General features: G+C 30.9%; 4 protein-coding genes across 4 annotated transcripts; 2 read left to right on the top strand and 2 right to left on the bottom strand.

Annotated features, from left to right (window-relative positions):
* Positions 1-1689: 1689 nt before the first annotated feature.
* On the bottom strand, positions 1690-4696 carry LOC105774074 (ent-kaurene oxidase, chloroplastic). The gene is made up of 7 exons (XM_012596410.2): positions 4513-4696; positions 4253-4413; positions 3179-3340; positions 2710-3102; positions 2476-2637; positions 2211-2405; positions 1690-2115 (listed from the first exon to the last, which is right to left on the bottom strand). The coding sequence occupies exons 1-7, from the start codon at positions 4634-4636 to the stop codon at positions 1804-1806; spliced, it is 1509 nt and encodes a 502-aa protein (XP_012451864.1). The 5' UTR covers positions 4637-4696; the 3' UTR covers positions 1690-1803.
* Positions 4697-14317: 9621 nt separating this feature from the next.
* On the top strand, positions 14318-17870 carry LOC105773146 (uncharacterized). Its single transcript, XM_012594827.2, has one exon. It carries the CDS (start codon positions 14833-14835, stop codon positions 17620-17622), a length of 2790 nt encoding a protein of 929 aa, XP_012450281.1. The 5' UTR covers positions 14318-14832; the 3' UTR covers positions 17623-17870.
* A 1751-nt stretch (positions 17871-19621) lies between these two features.
* On the top strand, positions 19622-20357 carry LOC105773147 (uncharacterized). The gene has a single exon (XM_012594828.2). The coding sequence runs from the start codon at positions 19783-19785 to the stop codon at positions 20161-20163; it is 381 nt and encodes a 126-aa protein (XP_012450282.1). The 5' UTR covers positions 19622-19782; the 3' UTR covers positions 20164-20357.
* Positions 20358-20956: 599 nt separating this feature from the next.
* On the bottom strand, positions 20957-23342 carry LOC105774375 (uncharacterized). The gene is made up of 7 exons (XM_012596863.2): positions 23175-23342; positions 22736-22805; positions 22582-22641; positions 22203-22317; positions 21661-21776; positions 21378-21502; positions 20957-21271 (listed from the first exon to the last, which is right to left on the bottom strand). The coding sequence occupies exons 1-7, from the start codon at positions 23249-23251 to the stop codon at positions 21148-21150; spliced, it is 687 nt and encodes a 228-aa protein (XP_012452317.1). The 5' UTR covers positions 23252-23342; the 3' UTR covers positions 20957-21147.
* Between the last annotated feature and the right edge of the window lie 936 nt (positions 23343-24278).

The raw sequence follows: 24278 nt of genomic DNA, 5'->3' as shown, positions 1-24278 counted from the left end.
ATTTTCAGTTCACAACACTAAGGCTTTAATTAATTAACTAGGTACCAATTTTGGGTGTCACGAGGGTGTTAATCCTTTTCTGTGCGTAATTAACTCCCGAACCCATTTATCTAATTTTTTAGATCGAAAAACATTATTTTAATAATCAAATTTCTTATCAAAACGATTAAATTACGAGGTGACCCGATCAGACCTCCTAAAAAAAATTGGTGGCGACTCCCATTTTCGTTTTTAAATAAAAAGTCGATTTCAAAAAAATGGTTTCGACAATGAATCTACTTGAAAAAGTTGCTTCAATGATTTAAGGCATGTTAAAGTTTTTCATAAACTTGATTTTCTAAAATTTGATCATAAATATTTTAAAGAGAGTCGAATTGTTATTTTTTATTGAAAATATAATTTAAAATTTTAAACACGATGAGTTCGTATAGTAATTCACGTGTATTTCATGTTTGTTTTTAATATTTTAATATTATTTATTAATATGGCATATAAGACAAATAATGTCATACCAACATAAAGTATATATAGATTGCCAAGCGGGGTTTCCATACCATCTTTAAAATTAATGTTTTAGTTAATATTTTCATTAAAAAATCGATTTGACTCTTTTGAAAGGTTAATGATCAAATTGAGAAAATTTAAGGATTAGATTGACAAAAGATATAAATATTAAGGGCTAAACTTATTATTATGCCTAAAATTTTTAGAAATTGTGAGTATGGATTATTTAGGTTTAGTGTCAGTTTTGGTTTTGGATTGTTCCAAGCTCAAATTATTTTGAGATTAGATCTTTTAAGTTCAAATCATTTTGATTTTGGGTTCGAGTCAATTTCAATTTAAATTTTTTTAGGTCAAAGTTATTTAGGTCTAAATCATTCGAGGTTTGGGTTATTCATACTTGCTAGTTGCATTATTTTGGGTTCAGATAATTTTAGATTTTTTTTCGTTCAAGTTTTTTTTATTTAAATTTGACATTCGAGTTCGTGTTATTTCAAATTACTTATTCAAATCAATTCGAGTTTAGATCATTTTGAATTTAATTATTTCAAATTAAAATCATTTTGAGTTTAGATTGCTTGATTATTAAAATTAAGTGGGTCAAGTTAGGGATTACAATGGATAATGCAAATTCAGATCTTTGTGGATATCCAACTTTTTTCTTTTTGCATATCGATGGTATTCAAATTAAGATATTATAATTACCATCTGCAACAAAATTCAAAGCGAATCCAGATATTAATTATCAAATATCAATTATTCAAATCCAATTATTATTTACTTAATTTTTTAAAATAAAATTTTAAAAAATATTTATATACTTGAATCGGTTAGACCATCAGTTCATCGGTCTGTTCGATTCAGATTATTCATTTAAATAAAAAAATATTTAAAAATATTAAAAGCCACTTCAATTAATTTTTTAGCCAGATTTAATACTGATTCGTAGCTCAATCGATCTAAAACATTTCTGTTAAACTCATTTTCAATCCGTCTAATTCAAATAACTATGCGTTAATCCCTCGACAATATGCAAAAATGCAAGCAAATTACCACTCAATAATTTAGTCTCCTAATCAAATAATTAGAACTAAAACATAGCCCAAAAAACTAAAATGAATGCATTATTTTTCCTGTAAATTTGATTTCAATTCTAGCATTGATTGCAACCCCATAATCCAATGATGATGCATCAAAGCAAACCTGTATAGACTTTCATATTTATTTGTATATATATAGCTCAAGATCTAATTGTTCCACTGCAATGTTCAAAGCCTGTAAGAGATCTAACATTCATAGTTTCTAGTTTCTTGGTTTCAAGACAGCAAGCAATGGATGCAGTTTCTGTGAGGTAAGACCGACAGTGTCGACTTTCTCCTCTTCGCCGTCTTTCAGTTGCCACTCGAATTCCTGCACCAATCTACCTATTGCACCACAAGCTAACAACATTGCTTGAAGTGAACCGGCACACGCCCTTTTCCCGGCTCCGAACGCCATTGTCTTTTGCAAATCCAATGGGTCGTATTTCTCGTCGAGGAACCTTTCCGGGTTCCATTCTTCGGGGTTTTCCCAATAGTTCTTGTCCATGTTACAACCATAGATGTTAACAGCAATCTGTTCAAAAAACGTATGTTAATAGCAAGGCCCGGGAACAAATTCACCGCGGTATGGCTGACTGGCGAGTTTAAAGAGGCAAAAAAGAAACTAACCTCACTTCCTGCTGGTATATGATGCCCTCCAATTTGTGTGTCTTCGTGCACGTATCGTAACGGAACTAACGGCGCCGGACTATGTTTCCGAAGAGTTTCATGAAAAACGGCGTCCAAGTATCGGATTTGTGAGAAGTTTTCTTCCTTAACCTTGTTGGAACCGCATACTTTTTGGAGTTCGTGATAAAGACGGTCCTATTTAAGATACGAGAAAATTTTGGAATCGGAGATTGAGCGGATTAGTATAAAGTAATGAAAAACGAACCTGTCGGATCGTATCTTTTGCAAGTTGATACATTGCCCATTCTGTTGTGACTAAAGTCGTATCCGCTGTTTCGATGATTGTCTCCCACAACAACATCGCTAATTGGTCCATTGTAAGTGTCTTTGCTTCGGATAACAAGTAATCGAGGTAACAATTCACTTCCTGGATCATAGTTGGTATTAGAGATTAAATCTCGAATATGAACATAGTAAAGGAAATCGAAATCGAAATTACCTCCCCTGCATCGATTCGTTTCATTTGGTCTTTGATCAAAGCATTCATTAATGCCATCCTTCGGAGATGTTTTCGTTGGATATTCAATTCGAAACTTTTGTTCGGAATCCATCTCAAGTATGGGAAGAAATCACGCCAATCTACATCGATAGCGCCTTCCATCATGTCCATGACCAAAACTTTATGCATCTCTTTCCTCGACAACGTACCGATCTCCTCAACGTAAATCGATTCCACATCTTTACCTAAAGCTTGTTTCATTGCTAATCCGAAAAGTTCGGACTCAAATACTTCCCTGAAGTTGATAGGTCTTATAGGGTCTTTCTTCAACGTATCGTGCAATTTGCTCGATATGTTCTCGATCATGGTTTCTCGGTGGTGACGGTGTCGTCTCTAAGGTAATACGGAAGAGTAAAAAAACAATAATGGCAATCGAAAACAAAAATGAAAACGATAAATTCGAGTAAACCTGAGCGTTTGAACCCAAAGTATTTGTTAGTAAACAACGTTTAGCGAGCTTGTGAAACTCGTCGTAGTCGCTTGTCGCGACCATACATTTATCGAATGTGAGGATCTTCAAGGCATTTGATAGCTTTCTTGTTGAAATGGATGAAAATCTGGTCACCATGGCCTGTAAGGGACGAATATCGGTAAATCAAATGATAACACGTAGTCGAGAATTTTAAAACCGAACTTTATTTATAATGATGAATAAAATTATAGACCCTTGATACATCGGACTCTGGAAAATTAGCCAATTTTGAGAATAAAAAAGTATTTTTCATTGACTTAAATGAGATAAAGGAGTCCGATTACATTTTGCTTTCTTTAACAGAAAGACCAGTCTGTTTTTTGATTTAATGTATGGGGATTAACTTATCGGTTTTTTTAGTAGAGAGGGTAAAATGTAACTTTTTAAAATCAATTGTGAAACTTTCTTTTTGGAATTTTTTTTGAATAATGCGTTTTTGGGCACTCAGACGCACAACCTCCTGCCTTGACAAGAATATCGATGCCAATCGAGCTAAACTCAATTAGATTGGAGTATTTTAATATCAAATCATTTTGGTTTTTATTTAATTAAGAGGAATTACATTCTGTCATAAAATGTATATCATAAAATTGCTGGTTTTAATTATTTTCAATTTTTTAATTTAATTCATTCAAATAAAAATTCAACTTGAACTCAATTTGAAAATTTTTAATTGACAAACTCGAATGATCCAATCCCAAATTGAACCCTACAAATGGCCGAACAATCCAAATCCGAAATTACTCAAATACGAAACTAAGATGAACTTTGGTCCAAATATTTAAAAAAAAATTAATCTGAATAAAAAATTAACAACTCTAACTTTAAAAATGATTTGAATAATTCAAACTCAAAATTATGTGAACTCGAATTAATTTAACACTAGTGTTAAAATGTTAAATTAGAATGAAAAGCACTAAATAATCCAAATCCAAACTTATAAATAATCAAACTTGAAATAATGAGCCCAAAGATTTAAAGCACTGTAAGGAAGAAGATAAAAGTGCGAACCTCTTTGGCCGTCTCTGGCGAATTGATGACGATAACGGTCGAAGCTCCAGTTCTGATAGAATAAACCGGTCCATGTGTCTCTGCCCATTTCGTAAACGTCTTGTGAGGCTTCTTCTCTTTCAACTGCAGCAAGTTTCCGATGATTGGCAGCCCTGGCACCTCTGCAACAACAACAAAACAACAATCCCAGCAATCAATTTTTTTTTAAAAAATTGAGGGTTCAATAATATATGTATAATGGTGTGTATGTATATATATACCAGGGACAGTTGGGAGGGTGTTGGATCCCATTTTTCGACCGAAAGGAAGGAACCTTTTAAGGAAATAGAAGAAGATGAAGAAAGGTACGGCGGCGACGGCGACGGAGTTCAGAGAAGGTAGCATAATAGTTAGTTTAAAGTACTGAGTATTGGTGAAACCAGTCGTGGTGGTGAAACTTTATAGAAATGGACAACTTCACAGGCTTTTTTTGCTTTTATTTTATTCATATGTATAATGGTGCTTTTATTTTTCCTTTTAAAGAAACGTGGTGTTAGATTGCATTTTGCTCGTTTTAATAAAAAATAAGTAAATTAATATATGTACTTTAAACGAAAGAATAGACTGATTATTTTTGTTAAAAAATTTATTCATTTCCATTGTTAAAATTTGACGGGTTGATAGAATAACTAAATAGTTACACATAGTATGCTATGTGCATCTCATGACATACATGAATCGATTTTAATAGTAAAAATGAATGAAGTTTTTAACGAAATATCAATTTGCTTTATAATCTAATGTATATAGACTAATTGGTTCACTTTTTAGTAGCGGAGTAAAATGCAATTCGACTCATATTATAAAGTTCTCCATAATAATCTTATTAATAGTTATATGGAATATACATGAAAGTTGGGAAAGATTAGGGTTAATTGCATCAGGCATCCTTAAATTTATGATTTGGGTTTTAAATTAATCTTGAAATTTTTAAAAATTAACTTTTCAAAGTATTAATTAAAATTTTCTATCGGTTTAATCATCGGCTCAAGCATTAAATGGTTCAAATCTATATATTTTAGGCAAAATTGATTTTCATAGATTGTATATAAAATCTAAAAGACAAAAATATTTTCATTATTATATTTATTACATTATAAAGGAATTAATCTTTTAGTCATTTCCGGCCGACATTAACTCGAAAGGGCTTAAATATAGTATTTTTTAACACCTTAGATCCAAATTGTACATATGATAAGTATAGACGTGTATAAAATTCGATTCATGTGTTTTTAAGTATGCTACATGTTATATTTGAGCTAACATTTAATACCTAAGTTGTATATTAAGTTTTAAAAGAGCATAATTGGTATGATATTGATAATTAAAGGACTCAATCGGAAAGTTTTCAAATTAGAGGCCAATTTGAATCTAAATTAGAAAACATATGGTGATTATGGCTAAGATATTAATGACATTAAAAACATTTCCTAATTTTGTTTGTGTCCCCTAAATAATTAATGAAATTTATCCAAATTAGTGTTTTACTATTTTGGGCAAATATAACTTATTTTGGTGTAAATAAATTAACTAATGGCATGAACCTAAATGAGCATGCTAAATGCTTCAAGTATGGACCCAATCGCATAAATAACAAAATGTCAGGGACTGAATCTGAAATTAGTCTGTTATTCATTATCCCAAATGCTCACCAACATTTTCTATATGGACGTGTCTCACCATGATGATACCCACAGACACTCTTTATATATTATATATATAAACATATGGTGACAAATTGGGTGCTGGGAAAATTTTGGAATCTTATATATGGTTAGATGCTTTATATATCTTAATCTAAGGGAATCTTCAAGTAATGTTAGATTTGAGATTAATCTAAAACGATCAACATCAAAATTTTTCAACAAATATACTTTTCCAAGTTTAATCTACTGCCATCTCGACTAATAGCTTGTTGGTCAAGTTACTTATTCATAATACGAGAAGATTCGGACAAAAATATAAAATTTAAAAATGAATTTGTAAATTTTATTTACAAAGCGATAAAAGCTTTAAAAATGTTAACTCCTTTAACACTACAAGAATTAAATTAATCCATTTAATAATAAAGAGACATTTTGATACATTCACTAATGAAAAATATAGTAATTAATGACAGAGAAGTATATAACAGGTATATAAATTAGGACTTAAAAGAGTAATAAACTATGTTGGATTAAATAAAAATTTAAAATAGAGAAAATCAGTTTAATCCGTTTAAATGGGTTTTTAGTCCGATTCAACTTGTTCATATAAGTATAGATTAATTATTCAATTATTTATTAAAAGTGGGCTTTTAAGTAATTTACTAATTGGGTTAGTGATGAGTTGACTAGCGGCACCAATATAACAATATAATATATATAAGTATAGATATTAAAATTTTACTTTTTTGACATAATGATAAATTTAGTATTTAATGTTTACTTCTTTTTCAATTTAACCATTATTCTTTCTTTGAAATAAATCTAGTCATCAACCTTTTAAAAAAGTCAAATTACTTTCTTTTAACGAAAATGTTGACTAAAATATTAATTTTTAATGATATTAACGTGGCAACCTACACGGAAGTCCATGTGTACTTCATACTAACATAACACTATTTGTCTTATACACTCACATCAACAAATAACTTAAAAAAGTTTATAAAATTAAAAAATATATATAAAGTACATGTGAACTGTCATGTGAGTTGTCATATGTAAAATTTTAATATTTTAGTTAGTATTTTCGTCAATTTGACTCTTTTTAAAAGGCTGATGGTCAAAATCGATTCTTTTTAAAATATGGAGGTAAAATTTAATTAAAAAAATAAAAACTAAATTAAAAAAATATAAATGTTAAGAGCTAAGTTTATCTTGACGCTTTTTTTATTTATGAAAACTTATTGGGTGATTGAACTGGATGAGGCCCAAGCACATAGGCTCAGGGCTTGTGGCCAAGGCATTCAATGGATTGGGTTTGGCTTGTTTGTTTATTTCCTTGAATGTAGCCCAAACAATTTGGATTCAGAGTCTAGAGACCTCAACTCGAAAATATGATATTATTTAAATTTATTCAACTCGAACCCACAATTAATTAAAAACAGTAATAATCTAAATTTAGAATAAACCTAATCCAAAATAATGGTCAAATAAGTTTTTCTTTTTATTAGTTTCTCGATATATAGTTTTTTTTTTATCTTCATTAACTCTAGGCTTAAACCCTAAACTTGCATAGAGCAAAATAAAATCCGACTATTGTCGTTTTAGGGATTTCAAATAATAACCAGCTAAAACATTAGAAGGTCCAAAGAAAATTTCAAACACGACATGGTTGGTGTCTTTTTGAATTTTCTTTTGGTACATTGGAAAGTTCACTTTTTGTCTTTTGGACCCTTTGATATTGGGAAATTTTCAGACCAGTTAACATTATTTTATACTTTTTTCGTTTCTACCATTTTTTTGGTTTTGTTTTCTTCTCTGTTTCTCATTGCAAGTTGTTGTTTTGTCTGAATCCTGGAACTTTGTTTCTTAAGAACACTGAGATTTGTAGGGTTTATTTATTTAAATAATGAAAATTAAAAATAAAGAAAAGAGACCCACTATCCCAAGCAACATGTCCCAATAATTTGTATATATATTCTGAAATAAACAAGATTTTGTAATTAAAATGGATCAAGAAGAAGAATCATATGATTATAATAATGATGTGCAGAAGATAAAGAGGGTTCCAACTATGATCAAAATTTGTCTCAATAATTGGTTTCTTCAACGCATCAATTATGTCTTCTTCCCTGTCTTTATTTCTTCCATTGTTTAATTATATCATATGTTTAATTGACAGACAAAATCAGAAGGGAAAATCATATTAAATTGAAGGGTTAAGTGTGGATTCAACCTTTATTCATTTCCCATCGTTTTTATTATAATAATTAAGAGGATGTGTCGATTGTGTATTAACTCGATTAGTGTTGATGTTATTGTTAGTGCAGAAGGGCGTTGATTTGAGTACGTTGAAATACATTATCCTCCTATTTAATGATTATGAGGAGCTATAGTTAGTTTTAAGCATTGTATTAAAAAGAATAAATATGATAAGAAAATGACCCATAGTTAGGTGACTTGTGATGTAGTTTACCCAAAAAATATTATGAAAATTGGGATATAGTTTAGGAACCAATTTACTTACAAAACTTGTTTAAAACACATGAATTAAATTTTAAATATGTTTGTATGGATCATATGAACAATTTAGATTTTTTTTTTGAATAATCTCATTATAGGTTCTGATCATATTAACTCTTTTTGACATAATGCCTAAAACTACTCATAGTCCCTCCCCAAACCATAAATAGGAAGATAATGCGCTTCAGCGCACTCAAACCGACATCCTCCTGCATTGATAACAATACTTATGCCAATTAAGCTAAGACTCAATCGACATTTAGATCTGATGTATTAAAAGAAGAAAAGAAATAAAAATCTTAAATTTTAATAGTATTTTTTTTAATATATCATATCCAATTTGTCCATATACTAATGTTTTGAAATTTTAAAATTAAACCCTACGACTCAATAGCTAATCTTTACGAGGTTTCTGGGAAATTTTTTTCTGGCCATTTTCTTGAAAGGTAATTGGAGCTGGTAAGATCATGATTTTGCAGAAGGAAATGGCCAAAAAAAAAAAAAAAACATAGCAATGTAAGTGTTGTAATAAAGAAAGAAATGGAAATGACAGCACCAACCAACATTTGCATGGCTGTCTGTCTCATCTCGATAATTAAAGAAAACAACTTTAAAGAGCCTCAGCATCATCCCCAATGGCATGGATATTGATGAACTTTATGCCCCAAAAGATTTAAAAAATTCATATATGAAATGGACATTACAGGGAAAGTGATTCAACTAAAACAAATTTTCAACCCCTCCATTGCTCATTTTCTTACAAATTTTAAACATATACACCTCTATCTAGCATTGGAAAAGTATAAATATAATACAAAGATTTGAATCTAACACAAAATTTTGATTTGATTTTGTTAGAGTTGTGACCCGAATCTCATCTTGATTCGGCCTGAAAATTTTGAAGTGCAACTCATTTGTTAAAGAAATAAAGTAGAGAGGCGAAATAGGGGATCTGTGAGTGTGAAGAACCGAGGGTCGAACGAACCATGCCGCACAAGTTGAATCCGTATAAGACTATACTTCTTCTATTAGACATTGATTATAACAGGGTTGTTTAACCCTTAAAATGTGTGTAGTCGAAAACCTCTCGTATTATGATTTTTCAACATCAGTGAATTTCTCCTCCTCTTCTCGTGATTTTCCCGATAGGAGTTTTCGTCGTAAAATCTGCATATTCTTTTTTTTTTTCTTATTGCTTTGCGATTATCTATTATCAATATATAGTATAACAGATTTATATGAATGTAAATTAGAGTTAACCCGTCTTTAAAATGGTAAAATTGCCTTATAACCCCTTGAAAAATTTAAAAATACACGTTAATATGATGGGAAATTTACACTTTACCTCCTCAAAACTTATGATTTATCTTTGATCTACTCATAGAGCAATTTATAACCATTTTAAGCCAAGTAATATTTTCGATTGGTCGGTTTCTTTTCTTCTTTTCCTCTTTTGGCTTGTTTCTTTGTTATTTTTTTTTCTTTTTTGTTTGTCTATATTCCTTTTGTTTGTACTTTAATATCATTATTCAAATACTTGTCTAAATACATTAAAGAGGATTGTATTGTTAGATAAATTCAAACTAGGAATTGTGTGATTGGGAGTTGAGATGAAATTAAAAGCTTTCTGGGGCCAAGCTAAAGTATTTGTAGTAAAATGACTTAATCGAAAACTTTTAACTTTTAAAAAGGTCAAAATGTAATTTTTTATTAAATAAATAGACTAAAGGGATTAAATTATACTAGATTATGGCACATCTTGTGATCTAGAAAAACATGTGAAAAATATATTTATAAAAAAATTGATGTAAAAGTCAATTTGAGTTTTGGTGATGATGGTTAGATTAAATCGTGTCTTAAATTCAAATCTCACAAAGTGCAAAAATTCTTTTAAATTTATTTTGAGTTTAAGTTAAAAAAAACCCCTTATTACCTTTTAAAAATGATTTATTTAATTATTTACCACCCGAGTTGGTGTTGGCTAAAATGTAATAAAAATTGTATTTATGGTTTTTAATTGTAATTACAAGACAAATGAAGATTGCATTAGAAAATAAAGATAAATGTAAAAGTACTATGGAGATCTTTATACTAAGAGTTAGATTGTATTTTGTCTCTTTTATTAAAAATTTGAGTAAATTGGTTCTGTACATTAGATCAAAAAGTAAATTAGTCTTTCATTAAAAAATTCTATCAATTTCTCTTTTAAAAAATAGTCGCTATACATCAAAATAAGGTATATGCGACACACCACGTGTAATTGTCTGATTATTTTATTAGTCATACTAATTTTTAACAGTAGAAATGGATGAAGTTTTTCACGAAAGGTCCAGATTTGCTTTTTAATTTAATGTATAGGGACTAATTTACATATTTTTTTATAAAAAGTCAAATATAATTTAATCCTTAATATAGGGACCTCTATAATAATTTTACCACAAAAGAAGACAAAAGAATCTAGATTTTGGAAATGATGATAAAACATTGAGAAAAATGAAAACATTAAAAGCCAAACAAACTTCAATGTTAAATGTTTGTTGGGGATTAACATAGATTTAGGGTTTAATTAATTACATTGAAAAAAAAAAGAGGACTGAAAATTTCGAGGTCATTAATAAAGATAAATCCTTTGACAAAGAGGAAAAGTAAAAGCTTAATACTTTAAAGTTGGAAACTTTAATGTGTGGGTTTCAAAATTTTTGTAGCTCAAAATTGTTGATTTGGCTCATTTCACCTTTCAAATCTAATGGGTAACTTTTGAAATTATGAAAATCAATGGTTAATTGATGAAAAATAAGACTTAATTATGAATTAAATCTCAAACTTTGTTAAAGTATATGGACTGATCACAAATCTCTACTATTATTAAATGTGTACTACAATTTTAAAAAATCTTTACACGAACAAGATTGAAATTAAAATGGCGAAAAACGTACGTCTATCTTTCAACTAATTCAATAAATTTTAATACCAAATAAAGAGAGAAATAGAATGGGTTTGTGTAAGAGAAGACACATCTTTTCTCTTATTCGATAATTGATTGAACAAGTTCAAGATTATCGATACATATTCAGAGTTCTTGACATAGCTTCATCTAATGGTTTCAAGTTGTTCATTTTTATTTTTTAATCACAACCGTAGGTTTAAAATAGATTGTATTATAATAAGATTCCGTATTAGACGAGATCATATTTTTTATATAATTTTTTTCCACAGGAGTGTCAACAGGGGCGAAATAGAGCATCGGCCTCCTAAAATAGAAAAATTTTCATTTAGGTCCTTTAAATTTTTTAAAAATTATAAAGATATAAGCTATTAAAATGATTAAATTTCATTTTTACTGTCGTAAAAATTACAATTTAATTTCGACCCTAAATAAAATATTCGATTTCTCCCGAGTGTCAAATCATCTTAATCTTAAGAAATGAAAGTAAATGAGATACCAATTAATAACTTAAAATTTATATTGTTATACTTATAAACCTTTAATCTCAAGTAAAGGATATTAAATGTTTAAACACGTTTAAATTTACATCATTCAAATTATTATAATAAAATAATATCAATCAAATTAAGATACAGTTAAATTTTATTATTTAATTCAATACCTACATTTATTAATAAATTCTTAAACTTTTAAATCATAAAAAATACGTATTTAAACACATTTAAACTCACGTTAATCATATATTATCTAACGGTTGAAATGTTTCATTTTCCATACAAAGAACCAAAGGTCAACGACAGAGGTTAGTCACGTGGTCTGAACTTTGAAGTTCTCGAAATCTAACACCTCCTTAAAACTTTTGATCATGTCCATTGTTTGGTCAATAGATGTTTATCCCCAAATTATCTCATCATCAAATATTCAATTATGATAAAATAAATTCAATTATACCTTTAAAATAAATATTATTGTCTTATAAATTTTTGGTAATTTTGTAATATTAATTTCATTATAAATTCTTATTATATCTGTTTTTTTATACAATATCTAGAACTAGACGTAATTACTCAAACTTACGTTCTCCTGCATTGACAACAATATCGATGTCAATCGAACTAAGACTCAATCAACTTTAATATATAATATATAGATAATTTTTCGTATAACGATAAGATATTAAATAAAAAAATCATAATTTAATGTGACAAAATGTGGAAAAGGAATTAAATGAATAGAGTGTATTTTCCAATATTCTTCCAAAAAAATTGGTTGGAATCCTAAGTGATAAAAATCACAGTTGGAACTCAAAATGACATTCCTACCCTTTTATTTATTTATAGAAATTGGCTATAAACATTATTAGTTAGGTAAAAATTGGAGGAATGGTGGGCCAAAGATTCAATCTAAATTCTAAATCATGTTTCCTAGTTTCCTTTAAAAGAATAATAACAGTAACAACAACTTTGAATTATTGCATGATGCATGATTGGATGGGGTACTTACATTACATGTCACATTCAAAAATATGTCATTCTTCAATGATTTAAACTTATTTTATTGGAGATTATCGAGTTAAGAAGTTCGAGTTTAAGTATTGTAGATTAAAAAAAAGACAGGAAGATTGTTTTACTGTTTGACTCGACTTTATTTTGAACATAATCAAAACATAATGAAGTTAAATGTAATATTTTAGGTGTGTTTAGTTTAAGAAATGTAAGATTACTTTTGGTAATATGATTTGAGAATATAAGATTACAATATAGAATATCATATATGTTACATTACGCTAGTTGGTTCGCTTGGTTGGAGTTTGGTATTTGGGAGACGGATGTAAGATTACTTATAATCATATTTTAGTAAATCGTCATTGTTATAGAATTCTTTTAACAAGTTTAATTATTTTAATATTTTTTAGTTTTAAACTAAATTTCTATAAAATTATGATGAATTATAATAAATTTTATTACAATTTTGTATATATTAATAAGAGAATATATGTTATTAAAATTTATTTATAAATCATTATGATAATAACTCATATAATAATTTATAATTATAATTAATATATTAAGAAATAAATATAATAATTATAATTTAAAATGACCTCTATTGTGTTTCATTTTTGAAAAAAAGGGGGGTTTTTTATTTTTAACAATATAAATACAAAATTAATTAAAATAATGAAATCAAATGATTAATTTATTCAAAATTTACTCGTAATATAAGATAATGGAGGTAAAAGTATCATAAAAACCCTTATATGTTAGATTAAAGGTAACAGCAGGGGCTGGTAGGGGATCCGTCGCCTCACGTTTGGAAATTTAAATTCTAGACTTTTAAAATTTATAAAATTTTAAATTAGTAAATGATAAAATTATACATTGGCTCCCAAAAATGATAATTTTGATTTAATCTTTTAAAAGCTATGAAGATATAATTTATTAAAATGATGAAATTGTATTTTAGCTCTCATAAAATTATACAACTTAATTTTGTCCTCCCCAAATTTTGTAGCTTCGTCATTGCCTTGAACTCAATATAAGCTACGCATGACACACTAAATATTATTATTTCAGTTTTTAATAATATGAAAATTTTAAGAGAAAAAATTTAATTTAATTTTTAGTCTACTCGTATAATAATTAATTTTTCGTTTTTTGAGTAGAATTATAAGAGGAAATGTTATAAGCAACCATGGCATCATTTCAACTCGAATCTTTTCTGTTTTTATCATTGATTTTTCCATATTTGTCAAAAAGATTTAAAACCAAGACTTTGACTAAAAAAACTAAGTAAAGAACAGTGTAAGGAGTTTTTTTTAATATTTTATTGAATGTGAGGGGCAAATATGGTACACAAAAAAAAGCAAGGTTGTAATAATAATGGTGGGCAAAGGAAGAAAGGTAGCAGCAAACAGCATTCAATGCAGACATGTTTGTATTAACTGCCATTAGTAAATGTAGGAATTGATTGGTCTCAAAGGATTCACCTTTTTCCTTTATAAAAATTTTTATTGAAAAAAGAAAAAACCCCATTTTCTTCCCATTCTTCTTCATTGTGTTTTCTCCTGTGATGTCTTCAAATCTGGGTTTTGTATCTTTGGGGGGGTTAAGTTGAATTTGAATTGAAAGTTAAGGGTTCTTATTCTAAAGATTAATTCTTTGATGAAAGCTAAAGCTTTTTTTTTTTTATTTGTTTAATTCTTATCTTTGCTTTTTATTCCTTTTGATCTTATTAAAGCTCTGAGTGTTCAACAATCTTTGTTTTTTTGAATGTTTTTAGGCAATAAAGTAAAGGGCTTTAAAAAAAAAAGTTAAAGCTTGAATCTTGAAAACCAAAAAACATAAACCCCATTTGAATGTTTGGTTCTTTGAATTAAACTGCCCAAGAAAAGTTTGGTTCTTGTGAAAAAAAAGAAGCAACCATTCATGCATTTTTCACTATGGAAACCAATATCTCATTGTGCAGCTTTAATAGCAGAGAAGAAGAAGAAGAAGAAGACCAAAAGAAGAAACAATGGTGGTGGTTCTAGTTTATCAGTCCTTCGTCAATTACAAGAAAATAAGCTTAAAGAAGCACTTGAAGAAGCATCTGAAGATGGGTCACTTTCAAAATCACAAAACATTGATTCATCATCATTAAATCAAGATGGTTCCAATGGACGGTCAAGATCATTAGCTAGACTTCGTGCTCAAAATGAGTTCTTGAATGCTACTTCTCTTGTTGCAGACCGTATTTTTTGTTCACAAGATTCAATTCCAAGCTTCAATGATGCTTTTTCAAAGTTCATTACAGTGTACCCTAAGTTTCAGGGTACTGAAAAAGTTGATCATTTGAGAATGGAAGAATATGGTCACTTGTCTGAATCTTCAGTTAAGGTATGTCTTGATTATTGTGGTTTTGGTTTGTTTTCTTATAACCAAACACAACTGAATTGGGATTCAACTATGTTTAATTTGTCTGAAGTGACTGCAAATTTGAGTAATCATGCTTTATATGGTGGTGCTGAGATTGGTACTATGGAACATGATATAAAGACTAGGATTTTGGAGCATTTGAACATACCTTGTAATGAATATGGTCTTGTTTTTACTGTTAGTAGAGGGTCTGCTTTTAAATTGTTGGCTGAAGTTTATCCTTTTCAGACAAATAAGAAACTTTTGACCATGTTTGATCATGAAAGTCAATCTGTAATTTGGATGGCTCAATGTGCTAAAGAGAAAGGTGCTAAGGTTTACAATGCTTGGTTTAAATGGCCTTCATTGAAGCTATGTTCTAGGGAGTTAAGGAAGCAAATTTCAAATAAGAAAAAGAGGAAGAAAGGGCATGCTAATGGTCTTTTCGTGTTTCCAGTTCAATCTAGAGTGACGGGTGCGAAGTATTCGTATCAATGGATGGCACTTGCTCAACAAAACCATTGGCATACGTTGCTTGATGCCGGTTCCTTAGGTCCTAAAGATATGGATTCGCTTGGTTTGTCGTTGTTTCGGCCAGACTTTATTATCACTTCGTTTTATAGGTTATTTGGTTATGATCCGACGGGTTTCGGTTGTCTTTTGATTAAGAAATCTGTGATGGCAAGCTTGCAGATACCGTATGGACATACCGGGTCTGGTATGGTGAAGATATTACCGGTTTATCCACAGTATTTGAGTGATTCTATTGACGGACTTGATGTTTTAGTTGGACTTGATGATGAAGGAGGTAAACATGAGGAAGAAGGGTTGCCGGAGAGGAATGGTGGGTCTCAAATGCCGGCTTTTTCAGGCGTTTTTACTTCGAATCAAGTTAGGGATGTGTTTGAAACTGAGATGGATCATGATAATAGCTCGGATAGAGACGGAGCAAGTACTATTTTCGAGGAAGCTGAGAATCTTTCGGTTGGTGATCTTATGAAAAGTCCGATTTTTAGTGAAGATGAATCGTTGGACAATTCGTATTGGATTGATTTGGGGCAGAGTCCGTTAGGGTCTGATAATTCTGATCAACTAACCAGATTGAAAACAGATTCGACCCTACTACCGTCGTGGATTTCCGGGAAGAGAAACAATAAGAGATTGTCTCCGATAATGACTTCGAAATTGTCTACGAGTCCGGTTTGTGATGACAGGAAAATAAACATGAGATCGCGGGGTGATACAGTGTTATCTTTTGATGCAGCTGTATTGTCCGTGTCACATGAGCCAGACCAAATTACGGAGATCCCTGAAGAACAGCCTGCTGAAATGGACCCTGCTTCAGGAGATGATGGGAAGCCTAAAGATTCTCAGTACGGGGAGATTGAAGAAGAATCTGGCATCAGCATTGAGTCGGAGCTAGTTAATTCTACCTTGAGTTCTAAGGTAAATGGATTCAAACCGAAGAATGGTATGTTCGAGAAGGAAAGTGCTATTAGGAGAGAGACTGAGGGTGAGTTTAGACTGTTGGGTGGGAGAGAAGGGAGCAGGTTCGCCAATGGTAGACTTTTCGGTTTTGATGATGACGACCAAGTGGCAAGCTTGGGTCGCAAGGTATCTTTTAGCATGGAAGACAGCAGGATTGAAATTCCTAGCCGGTTGGAGCCTGGTGAAGTTTCGTTGACTACCTTGCCTGACGATGAATCCGGTACCGATGAAGACTACGATTACGATGACCAAGAGTGCAGTAGAAAGGAACCTGAGATCATTTGCCGGCACCTCGACCACGTCAACATGTTGGGTCTAAACAAAACGACTCTTAGACTACGTTACCTGATCAACTGGCTTGTTACGTCTTTACTTCAACTTCGGTTACCTAGTTCAGATGAAAGCAAGGGAGTCCATCTCGTGCAAATATATGGCCCAAAGATCAAATATGAAAGAGGTGCAGCCGTAGCCTTCAACGTGCGTGACAGCAACGGAGGACGACTAATTGACCCGGAAATCGTTCAGCAGCTAGCTGAGAAGAGCGGTATTTCTCTTGGCATCGGTATACTCAGTCATGTACGAGTTGTGGACAACGTGAAGCAACAATGCAAGGAAATTGAGCTCGAAGATTCAGCCCTTTGTCAACCAATGGCTAATAATTGCCGAGACGGAAAAAGCTTATTCTTTCGAGTTAAAGTAATTACAGCATCACTCGGTTTCCTAACCAACTTTGAAGATGTTTACAAGACATGGGCTTTTGTGGCTAAGTTTCTTAATCCATCATTCATCGAAGAAAACGATTTATCCGCAATATCTGAAGGTTCAGGAACATGAGTCCAAGAGGATTTGCTCTCGTAAAACCGAGGTGTGTCTTTTGTTTTTCGCCTTTTTCGGGTGTTTTTAATCATGGGTTTTTTTAGTGTAATGTAGAGTTTGGTTTACAATTGGCATGTTAGCTGAAGAGTCAAGTAATTTGTAATGCAAAATAGAATTGAGAAAAAAAAAGAGGGATTTTCAAGACACAAAAATATAGTTTGATGATGAACTTGAAATTCATGCATATCTATGATCTTATTTTTTCATTATGGTGACCTTATTTTTGTATGATAGTTGTGTGGGATTGTGAGTTAGGTATGTGGGTTTTGTTGACTCATCACATGACTTAAATTAGCAAATGGTATATTTTGTCAACAAAATTTAGTATTTTCCAATCCTAGTCCTTGTTTTTTAATCCACCATTTTTGTCCCTTTTATGCTAAGTTCAATGATGTTTTATAGGTAAAAGGTAAAGTCACTGTCATATGCAAGAAATTTGACATTGGGTATAAGGAGAAGTCCTTTTTTCTGGGGGGTGGGGGTTTGGGTGTTTATATGTGCCATTGAACCTACAATAAGCTTTGCTTGAAATAATTTCAATGTATGATTCAAATTCAATTAAGTTTCTTTTCTTTTTACTGATTTTTTTGGTTGGTCCAAAACAATTGAAAGAAAATTAAATAGGTAAAAGTATCATAGAGGCCCTTGTACTAGGAGTTAGATTGCATTTTGTCTCATCTACTTAAAAAAACGATAAATTCATTCTTGTATATTAGATCAAAGAGCAAACTAGTCCTGTTAAAAATTTCGTTCATTTTTGTTGTTAAAAACTGATCATTGTACGTCAGCATGAGGTACACGTAGCATGCTATGTGTCGTAGTTTGATTAGCAAGTCAAATTTTAACAATACAAATGGATGAAATTTTAACAAAAAGGATCAATTCGCTTTTTAATCTAATGTTTAAGGACCAATTTACCGATTTTTTAAATAGAGGGGATAAAAAGCAATCCAACTCCTAATACATCGGATTTCATAGTACTTTTACTAATGGAATATGGCTTCCAATAATAACTAAGAATTGAGTTAATAAAATACTCGGGTCTCGGCCAGATGGGGTAGTCTTGTTTGTGGTGTGGGTTGGGAACTATTTTAATAATAAATCATTACAAATCAAAATAAAACTAAAAGAAAATCTATGCATTCACCCTCAAAATCAACTCAAGGAAACATTGATATTCCTTAAGATTTTAAATTCGTGTCTTGTGGATGAAGAAAACAATATTGGAAGAGTTTTATCTTCCGATAAGCATCTACTCTAAATAGGATCCAATATAATTACTGATTATAAAATTTTTTTAAAAAGAAAATGAAAAAAAAAATACTAATATTCATTTTTATACGTTCGGATTAAAAATAGTTATTTCTCATAAATTTTTATATGTTAGTTTTGAATTTAGATAATTTCAAATTTGATATTTAGGTTTAGGTTTTTCAAATTACTTTTCAGTTTATTTTGGTTTTGGGTTTAGTTATTTTCATGTTACAATCATTTTTTGTTTGGATAATTTCTAGGTCAAATATATGGGGACTCAAGTTGGAGAAGTTCATGTTAATTGATTTTGTAGTTAAATTGAGTTGAATCAAATTTAAATTTTAATTAATCGAATTGGATTTCTAGCGCTAAAAGTACTATGAAGGCCTTTATATTAAGGGTCAGATTGCATTTTGTCCTTCCACTAAAAAAATGAGTAAATTTTCATCCATTTCTTCTGTTAATAATTGATTTTTATATGTCAGCATAAAGTACACATGACACTTGTACTCTGGTTGTTCTATTAGTTACACCATTTTTGAATAGCAAAAATGGATATGATTTTTAACAGAAAATGCTGATTTATTCTTTAATTTAACCTAAAAGAACTAATTTATCTATTTTCTAAATAAAATGGACAACATGCAATCTACCTCCTACCAATTTCTAGCGTATTAGAATAAATTTGTTCCATTTAAAGGGCCCATCATATTCTCATCTCATGTTTTGGCAGCCAACCAAAATCCAACATATCCTATCCAAAATCACTCCCTACATACGCCACACTATCTTTTTCTTCCCTCTCCTCTATCTCCAGCATCCTACACGATCCAACTCACCAGAAAAGGTTATAGCTTTGTGAACATGGCAACAAGTACTTCGGCTGTTGTCGCTCCAACCACGGCCACCGCGTCGGTGGTGAATTACGGCAGCAAAGCTCGAAAAACAACACCCAAAGCGGTTTACATTGGTGGAATGAGTTGCTATGGTGGATTGAAAGCACATAACAACGTGGTTTCACTTGGGATGCCCGTGAGTACCGAGAAGTGGTTTGCTAATGTTGTTAGCAACTTGAAAGGGAATGGCGAAGGAAGAAAGGGTGGCGGTGGTTTATCGTCGACGTGCAATGAAGCGGCTGAGATATTCAAGATTGCGGCTATAATGAATGGACTCGTTTTGGTTGGGGTTGCAGTTGGGTTTGTTCTTTTGCGTATTGAAGCGTGGCTAGAGGAATCCGAGGAGTGAGCACAACCCCTTGTTTTTTCTTTCCTTTTAGGTCCTTGGTGTAATGTTGATGTGAATTTTTGTTGGTTTGTGTGATCAAAATGATTGCAAGTTTTCAGTAACTTGCAATGGAGCTAATCAATTTTGAAATAAATAAAATCAATTAATTATTATAAGTACTAAATTGAATAATAAAAAAATCTTTTCAAAGAGAATTTAGTACTGTACATTTCAATGTATTATATTGAGTTATTAAATTATGTATTAGACCCTATATTTTGATCAAGTTTGAATTTATTTGTATTTTAATTTAGTCATTTTCAATTCTTATATTTTAGAATTTTAAAATTAATCCTTATCAAATGACAACTATTAATTCATTAAGTTAAGCTTGTTATTTTCAAAATTTAACGTTAAACATATCAATCACATGTCAGCTTGTCATCTCCACCTATTAAAAACAAAAAATTCAATTAATAGATTCAATGACCATTGTTTACATTAAGACTAAAATTTCGAAATCTTATGTTCCAGAACATGGACTAAATCTCTAACTTTACACACAATACAAGATCAATGGTAAAATTTAACCAATCGTATTTGGTTAGAATTAAATTTTCAAAATTTTCAAACATTATAAAATGTTTCTGGCTTCGTCCCTGCATACTGGTACAATACCAACAACCCCATATATGTATGTAAAGAAGATCCAATCCATCTTACAAAACATGTAAATTTCCAAATTAATACCAACATTTTTGTGTGATGCAAAAGGTCATTGAAGAATGAGGTATAAAACAATAATGCTTCCAAATTCTACATCCAAAATCTTTTTTCTTTTTCTCTAATTTTTCTAGAGATACAAAATCTGAGTTTTTCTGCCATTGGCAAAAATCTTACAGATTGATGTTAAGATAGTTCCAACAGTACATCAAAGATGATTGAAAAATTGATGGGCAATAAAATCTCTTTCAAACATCAAGTGGAGGGTATAAACTTTGCTCCTCATGAAGAGGGCCTTTGGCATGCAGAAAACAATTGCCAACTAATGAAAGCCATACTCAAAGACGTGAACAGTTCGAAGCCTACCACCTTCGGGAAGTGCCATCCCAATCCTCGCCTTAGATAGCTGCCGAGATTTAGCCAACCAAAAAACGAAAAATTATCATCTAGTATTCATTGCAAAGGCGGCCATGTATAGAGAAAATGATGTCATGGAGAAAGTTAAAACAGACCTTGTAATGGATGGCATGGTAGCAACAATTCCGGCACATGCGTATATTATGGGAATCAAAGTCTTGGGCTTGTTTTTGCGAAGCCACATTAAAGATCCCAATGCAGCAAGAGATATACTTAACACCTGAATTGATAAAAGGATAGAGATAAATTCTAGCCGTTACATGGTCCTTTTTTTCTCATTTGTGAAAGCACTTAGAAACAAACTACTGATATAACATCGAGAATGCGGACAAGCTGGTCACAAAAGAAATGTTCCAATCATTGACGAAATATACATACCAAATTAGCATTTGCTTCCAAGCCTTGTAGAATGAAATCCCAAGTGAATTCTAGTCCTCTAGCTCCCACCCAAAGGGGTGCCAATCTATGTAGAACCGAATCAGCAAATGCCCATCCTATCAACATAAAAGAAAGAAGCCATAGTGCTCAAGAATTAAGAAAAGTGAAAAGAACCATATTCGCTAAGACACTTCATTCTTCTTGAAATACCCATGTTCGACATATGAATGTGGGATATAAGCTTAGAGGATGCTCCAAATACATAGAAAAACTTAGAAAATACGTTGGATAGATGCAAAACTTGGAAAAATCTAAGCACATCTGTATCTGATGCAACCCGTATTCAACACTCACACCTGAGTTCGAGTAAACAGAGCATTTCATTGCCACATTTTCAAATATAAGTTCATTCATCTACTAGTAAGACCAAATTTCAAAGATTCACATTATTTTCAAATATAAGTTCATTCATCTACTAGTAAGACCAAATTTCAAAGATTCACATTATTTTCAAGTAAGATGACCAAGTCAATCTCACTCACCAAGTCCAACAGCTTGAAATTTATGATTTTGAGAGATGTTCCTATGAGTCAACTGTGTTAAGGCAAAATAAAGGCCAGCAACATCTATAAAACCAATCACTGCCTTCAAAAGTTCCTGAAAATATGAAAACAATACAAATTGTGATAAGTTGAAATTCATAGATTGTTTCCAAAAATGACTCATAGTACTACTACATGGCACACGCTACATCCGTAACATACATCATGCAACTATAAATAAGAAAGAGGTACTAATTTTCAAAATATTTTCTAACTTTAGAATATGATTATCTTCAACTACATCACAAAAAAATAATCCGCCCAATATCTACGTTCTTCCATGTAAATTCCAATTTAAGAACTACAGAAACAGAAGTACCTGGTACGGATCGAAGCCGTCATTCTCAGAAACCTTCAAAAACGTTGCGAGACATACAAGCTGCCACCATATTAAAGCCAAAAGAAAAAAAAAATTAACAATCCAAATAGAGTGACGAGAAACACAAGAGTAAAGATTTTTAGCACGTACTCACCTTTACCAAAGCAGTTCCAAGATAAACAAGGGCAGCTTTAACAGAAGTACCAAGAGTATCATACTCCGATCTACATAAACATGATTTACTATTAAAGACACTGATTCATAAATTAACATCGCCATAATTATATTAGAAAGTAAAAAATTCCTTCAACATAATATTTTTCAGCATTTTAATCAAACTAATTAAACATTTCGCTCTAGATCTTAGTTCACTTTAGCAATTACTACTTAACAGTGGAATTTTTTCTAAAGAAACATTTTTTATCGAAACAGCTTCTGTTTTTCATTCAAATTTTGAATTGAACACCAGATCGGTATTAATTTATTATTAAATTACAAAAATTAAACGATATTAAAAAATGTTTTAATCGATTAACAAATCACAAAAATTACATGAAAATGAGGCAAAAAAAGAGAGGAAGAAGGGACATTACAAGGGAGTGGCGGAGTAGTAGATGGCGTGAGGACCGAAAGTGAGGATCGCACAGTTGAAGAAGTGAAACATCGTCATTTTTCTTCGTATTTTTTGGCCCCAATTTTCGATCTGAATCTGCGATGAGCAGATGGTTTTGTTTTGTTTGATTGTATCTGTTTAGGGCCTTCAATAAGCCCTGAAAATACCGATTTGTATATCATGGGCAATGGGCCTTTGGGACTACAAATTTTATGTGTGCTTTAACTTTTTCAGGTGAATTCATCTAAAGTCACTGAATTATTAGTATGTTTACATTTTGGTCACTCAACTTCAAAAAGTTACAAAATAGTCACTGAACTATTCAAAAGTTTTCAGTTAAGTCACTGGATTGTTAAGTCTGGCTGGCAAGCTCCAAGTGACGATTCGACAATCGGTACAATGGAACAGTTACCCATCAACAAGTAGTAAAACATATTACAAATCCAAGCCGATCTGATGATCGGTGTTGAAGATTGAAGAAGAAAGCTATTTGGATTTTGGCTCGCATATTTGTGATGTTCAAAGTTATTTCATGAAACAAAAAACTAAATTGTAGAAGAGGAGGTGAAGTTTACCCTTTCAATTGGTGTCAATAGTGAGAATGGAGAAGGCTATATAATGGCGATTTTAACAACTCGATGACTTAAAATAAAATTTTCGAATAACTTGGTGAACATTTTTGTAACTTTTTAAAATTGAATGACTAAAGCGTAAACTTACCAATAGTTTAATAACTTTAATATACATTACCTTAACTTTTTGCACCCATTGTGTTAGCTAAAAGTTATTTTCTAAAATTTACATGCATTAAATTACAAGTCTAATATATAATATGAAAAATTAGTTATTGGGCTCGTTCGGTAGATACTTTAATAAAAAAAAGAGATTACGTATCCTAAACTTTATTTTAGTTTTTAAAATAAGTTCTTTAATTAAATAAATTTTCACTCTTTAATTTAATAAATTTAAATGAATGAAGATTAACAATATCCACACGATTAAAATTTGAATTTTATCATACATAAATATTATATGTAGATTCTCTCAATTATTTTGGATTTAAGTATTATAATATGTGAGATAT

This window comes from Gossypium raimondii, chromosome 6 (genome assembly GCF_025698545.1).
Source record: "Gossypium raimondii isolate GPD5lz chromosome 6, ASM2569854v1, whole genome shotgun sequence".
NCBI lineage: Eukaryota > Viridiplantae > Streptophyta > Magnoliopsida > Malvales > Malvaceae > Gossypium > Gossypium raimondii.
This window is presented reverse-complemented; position numbering and strand designations above follow the sequence as displayed.

Bases quoted from the DNA above. Each gene is read 5' to 3' on its own strand.
- LOC105773146 (XM_012594827.2), top strand. From the start codon at position 14,833: ATGCATTTTTCACTATGGAAACCAATATCTCATTGTGCAGCTTTAATA.
- LOC105773147 (XM_012594828.2), top strand. From the start codon at position 19,783: ATGGCAACAAGTACTTCGGCTGTTGTCGCTCCAACCACGGCCACCGCG.
- LOC105774375 (XM_012596863.2), bottom strand. From the start codon at position 23,251: ATGACGATGTTTCACTTCTTCAACTGTGCGATCCTCACTTTCGGTCCT. The intron at 22,642-22,735 runs GTGAGTACGTGC...ATATGGTGGCAG, and splicing joins TTGGAACTGCTTTGGTAAAG to CTTGTATGTCTCGCAACGTT. The intron at 21,777-22,202 runs GTGAGTGAGATT...TTATGTTGATAG, and splicing joins ATTTCAAGCTGTTGGACTTG to GATGGGCATTTGCTGATTCG.
- LOC105774074 (XM_012596410.2), bottom strand. From the start codon at position 4,636: ATGCTACCTTCTCTGAACTCCGTCGCCGTCGCCGCCGTACCTTTCTTC. The intron at 2,638-2,709 runs GTAATTTCGATT...ACTATGATCCAG, and splicing joins AACGAATCGATGCAGGGGAG to GAAGTGAATTGTTACCTCGA. The intron at 2,406-2,475 runs GTTCGTTTTTCA...TATCTTAAATAG, and splicing joins CAAAAGATACGATCCGACAG to GACCGTCTTTATCACGAACT.